Source organism: Quercus robur, chromosome 4 (genome assembly GCF_932294415.1).
Source record: "Quercus robur chromosome 4, dhQueRobu3.1, whole genome shotgun sequence".
In the NCBI taxonomy this organism is placed as follows: domain Eukaryota; kingdom Viridiplantae; phylum Streptophyta; class Magnoliopsida; order Fagales; family Fagaceae; genus Quercus; species Quercus robur.
The window spans coordinates 25,956,374-25,961,627 of record NC_065537.1 but is presented as its reverse complement, the minus strand read 5'-3'; the positions used below and the strand labels follow the sequence as shown (position 1 = coordinate 25,961,627).

General features: G+C 30.1%; 1 protein-coding gene and 1 long non-coding RNA gene across 2 annotated transcripts; one reads left to right on the top strand and one right to left on the bottom strand.

The window, feature by feature from the left end:
* The first annotated feature begins 360 nt into the window (after positions 1-360).
* On the top strand, positions 361-1,970 carry LOC126724403 (uncharacterized). Its single transcript, XR_007654966.1, has 3 exons — positions 361-438; positions 1,054-1,114; positions 1,610-1,970. It is a non-coding gene; the product is annotated as an uncharacterized LOC126724403 (long non-coding RNA).
* A 1,436-nt stretch (positions 1,971-3,406) lies between these two features.
* Positions 3,407-4,021, bottom strand: LOC126721640 (uncharacterized). The gene has a single exon (XM_050424692.1). It carries the CDS (start codon positions 4,019-4,021, stop codon positions 3,407-3,409), a length of 615 nt encoding a protein of 204 aa, XP_050280649.1.
* Positions 4,022-5,254: the final 1,233 nt, after the last annotated feature.

The following is a 5,254-nucleotide window of genomic DNA, read 5'->3' as shown; positions in this document are numbered from 1 at the left end:
TGCATTTGCAACAGATGGTGAAGTCAGCTGTTTTGTAATTTTAGAGGGATTTATTCAGCTTTTTATGTGATAGTTGTTGGTTTTTGTAACTTCAACAGTTTACTGTTGGCTTATTATTTTAATATGTGTTGTTTTAGCTGTGTTTTTTTTGTATCTGTAATTGAATTTGTGCACACGCTTAGATAAGTCTTAGGTTTGGAACTTTGTAACTGAGTTTAGTAGTGTGTTTTGACGATAATATTTTTTGAAGTGAGTTACATCTTCAATATTTTAAATAGATATTAAAATGGTGATAATCAATTTGAATTTTTTTGTGTGGAAACTGAGCTATGGGTTTGAATTTGTTTAGTGGAAACTGAGAGAGGTGGAGTTATCAACTTGCTTTCATTACACAACATTCCTGATAATCTTAGCAAAATTGGTGTGGAGTACGTTGAGGTTAGTTTTTCAATGTTGTTTAGTTTTTCGGAATTGAATATTGTATTGCTCAACAACATTATTTTTGTCTTCAAACACATGAACATATGGACATGCAAGGTATGATGCAGCTGACACATTGATTAGATAAGATACATTCAAATACTTGCAAGGCTACAAGACTATAACTGAAAGTAACTGCATAAAACAAAACGGAATTCTTAAATCAATTAGAGGATTTAGTTTAGTCTTTTGCTTTTAATATCTGGGTTCCTTTGCCTCTATAAATTACTAGTCACTATGGAAAAAATGAGTTAAAGTTAGCTAACAGCAGCAACTATGGTGATGCAAGTGATTGTGTTTTCATTGGATAAAATCATAAAAAAATTTATGCTAATCTATTTAATTCTTGAAGAAAATAACATATATAGGAAGAGTTCTCATTTTTTTTTTTTTTTTTTATGTGGGTAAGCTGCCTGCTCTCACAATCAAATTGTTTGATGATATGAAGGAGATTAAAAAAGAAAATTTTGCACTACACTGCACTGTTTCATTAAAATCTGCACTACACTACACTATTTCTCTTCTATTAATGTTTCTTGGCTGAAAATTGGATTTTTATTGTTTTGCATGTAGGGATTTAGCATTTTGATATCTGGCTTATTTGGTAATACAACTACAAGACGAGGAAAGTCAGGTATTTACCAGTCCTTCCTTTATTCTGTACTATTTATTGCATATTTATTGGTAATATTTTTGTAGAAAGAATTTGAAATTGGAATATGATTGCATATTTAAGTTTCTTGGTTATCTCAAACTTGGTTTTATGTTTGGTTTAATTGTTTCATCTCAAGATTTCCATTGTTTTAATTACTTCTATGTACAATTTGTATTTTATCAAATAATCATGTTTTTATTTTTATTTTATTTATTTTTTAATTCTAAAATTAGTATGTGAATGCTATATTTTTCTTCAATTAAGAAGAAAAATACAACTAAATGACTATAATCTCAAGTATGGATGGGAATTCTACTCCGTCAAGAAACTTTTTGACTCTTGTGAAGAAAATATACAAAGCAATTTAGATTGATAAAATGACAGAAGTACGTATTCTTTAATTTAACAAAATTACAAATACGATATTTAAGATGTATATGTTGTAATACATTCCTCAACCTGTTCTATTGCTAGGCTTACATCAGTGAAACTTGATGTTCAAAGCAATGTGCAACTCACACCAACATCTGTACTCAAGGAAAACAAAAGGGCATATTCAGGGACTGTTACAAAGCAACAAAGGAAGAAGATACAAAAAACACTTTAAAGTTGTCTTTCAATCTCTAAGATTTTCTATGCACAATTTGGTTTTAATGGATTTGTGATTTTGGTACTAAAGACAGTGGAACAAAGGAAATTTTTTTGCTTTTATGCACAATTTGGTTTTAAATTGAAACAGAGAGGAATTAAACTCTTTTATTTAGTTATTTGAGGATACAACTCTACTTCAACGTTTTTTAAATATTATGAATACAATGAATATTTAGTGGAAGTCATGAAATAAATGAAATTGAAAAAAAAAAAAAAAGAAAAAGCCATAGCAAAAATACATGGTATTGGGACTTATGTGCAAATTAAAAACTGTTGGGAGGAGCTTTAGCTTAAAACTGTGATCTATGTGTCATCTTTTGGGACAATAATGATATTTTATGTCCTTCTATTATAGATATAATTTTTATTTATTTTTAATTAAAAAAATTAGTAGCATTCTCGTGCGATGTTCTTTTGTAATACTTATTAAACCAAATGTAAAAGCATATTATGATTATTGTAATATATTACTTCATAATATCTGTATTTATCTCATTTTTAATATTACTTCATAATATTATATGTTTCATCTTATATCAGGGTCAATTTAGCTTTCAATAATTGAAATTAGAGAGATATTTAAATCTGAATGTGTTAACATTTGATTTAAAACTATCCCGTACATCGCACGGGTTTGCGACTAGTTACTAAAATAATTGTTGTGTCCCTAATAATTATTGAGAATCAACCGTCTCAACAACAACTTGAGACTTTACCTTTTGTAAATAAAACTCTTAAATAACATATTACATTATTAAGTGAAATTGTAATAATATCCTTAATTAGAAACTATTGTTCTACACTTTAAAAGTTATTTTATTCCTGTAATATTATAATTTTAAGTGGATTAGCTATTTTCAATTGCAAAGAGTTGTTGAAAAACCTAAATACAAATGCTTAATTAGTAATATTGTATCTCAAAAACAAGACAAATGATTTTAAAGAAAAAATTATAATATATAAAATTAAATAAATATTTTTCAATTACTATTGATTAATGTAGAAAGCTCCATTTAAACTCATTGTCTTAACTCTTAAGCCCCAAAATATATTTGTTCTCATTGATCTTGAATATCTCTAATTTCTTCCCCTTTTTAAGGGTATGTGAAATATGTGAATTTTTTTGTGGGCAAAATTACATGACATTTATTTTTTTGTGTAGGTTGCAATTACATGCAATAAATTTGATTTTTAAATGTTATATGCCTTACATTTAAATAAAAATTGAAAGAAATAAAAGGAATAAATATTAAATTGGAAGGTAGATGTTATCCCATATAAACGTCCAAAAAGCAAAACAATTGTCCATTCCTCATCAAGCAAATATACGAAAAAATTATGAAAAATAAAATTATGCTTTTTTAAAATACTAAAATTGTTTTTTAAAACCTGACCACCTAGGTTTCAACTTAAAATGTAAAAACTAGTTTCCATCTAAATTCCATAAATTCCCTAAAAATGAAAAATAAAGCAAAAGTAAATGACCAAAGAAGTGAAAGAATCCCCCTAAAAAAAAAAAAAAAAAAAAAAAAAAAAAAAAAAAAAAAAGAGAAGAAGAAGAAGAAGAAGAAGAAGAAGTGAAAGAACAACCTATATAATATAGCATATGTAATTAGCACTCTATGCCATATGGCCATTGCCATCTCTCTTGTCTTGTGTTGACGAGTCATCAGCAATTGCAACCTCACCTTCACCTTCTTCTTCCTCCACCAAAATCTGAAAATCAGAATCCATATAGTCTTCATAGAAATCCATTTGGCCACCTATCCCTCTAGTCACCATAACCACCCTATTCTTCCTCCTCTGACCTCTTCCTTCTTCCTCGACAACCGGCATACCGAATCGACAAATCGGGCACGACCCTTGTACCTTGAGCCATGACTCGATGCAACTCGAGTGAAACTTGTGCTTGCAAGGAATCTCTCGAGCCTCCCCACCTCTCTCGTACCCTTCCAAGCAAACCGCACAGTGCTCATCCTCCTTAAGGCTTAAAGATTCCAACCTTGGCATGGCCTCGATTGAGTCCTTTGACGCTGGCAAAGCCCTTCCTCCTCGATTCTCCAACGTCGAACTGTCGTCGTTCAGCCAGGTGGCAACCTCGAATATGAGTAGGCATTGCATACATTCGAGGTTTACCACCAGATGGGTCATGCCCAGGCTCCCTGCTTCATGAACTAAACGACTGATACGTTGGACAATGAGGCTGAGGCTCTCTTGGGTTTGGGGTTCTGACATGTTTGAAATTCACTCACAATCACAAAAACAGAGACAAAGATGGTGTTCATGAGATATGATACACAATTTATAAAGAAGAAAAACCGAAGGTTTAGACTTCAGAATCTGATAGAAACTTTACAACAAAAGCTTAAGCTGGAAAAATTATCCTCTGATGCTCTCACAGATTAGTAGATACGCTTATCTATCTCGCACGTGCAGCTCATAGTCCACTTTAACATAGTAATCTTAAAATACAATATTTTTGACATGCTGGCATGGTAAGATATATATTTGGATTAATGTTACTACGCATAACGGTTGGTTTTCTTTCATCTAATTTTACAAAGTAATGTTATAGAACCTGTTTTGCATGCTTACATGAGAAAGATGTATATTCAATTAGAATTATATTATATTGCCATATTCAAGAATATTGTAGTTAAATTAAGACTTAAAAGTATTTTTAGTTCAGACATATAGGGTCTGTTTGGATTGAGCTTATTTTTGCTGAAACTGAAAACTGAAACTGAAAACACTGTAGCAAAATAATTTTTAAATGTGTAAATAATATCGTGGGACCCATTTTTAATGAAAAAGTTGATAAAAAGTGGAATTTGTGGGTCCGTAAACAGTGCACGAATGCACTGTTCACAGTGGACTTGGTCAAATAGTGCGGCTGAGAGAGAAAAAAAAAAAAAAAAAAAACTGGAAAACGCAGTCACAAATTCAGCAACTTTCAGTGCAATCCAAACGCACTCATAGTATTCAAATTTTCATCTCTCCACTATCAAATTATAAAAAATATAATATTATTTTTATATATATTTATTTATATTATCATCAATCACACTATACCATCTTAAAAATTATAAAAGTTTTTATATCTAGACCTATACACAAAAACATCTGTGATTACTACAATTTTAATTTATTTTAGGGATAAAACTCATTTTCGTCCCTACATTTTCACGCGATTCCCATTTTGGTCCCTAACTTTTTTTTTTCACCGCTTTTAGTCCCTAAAATCAAAAAAGTGATCTCGTTTTTGTCCCTACTGTCAGTTCCCTAATGGCAAAGTCCTAGGTGGCAAATGGAACACTTTATTAGCTGACGTGGCAATTAAAATATTATTAAAAAATATTATTTGTCATTTTTATATGCTATGTCAGCATTTTAATTTTTTATAAAAAACCATGTCAGAAAATTTAAACCAAAAAAAGAAAATAAATTAAAAAACAAAACTTAAATTAA

Excerpts from the sequence above, each read along its gene's own strand:
- LOC126721640 (XM_050424692.1), bottom strand. The coding sequence starts at position 4,021 with ATGTCAGAACCCCAAACCCAAGAGAGCCTCAGCCTCATTGTCCAACGT.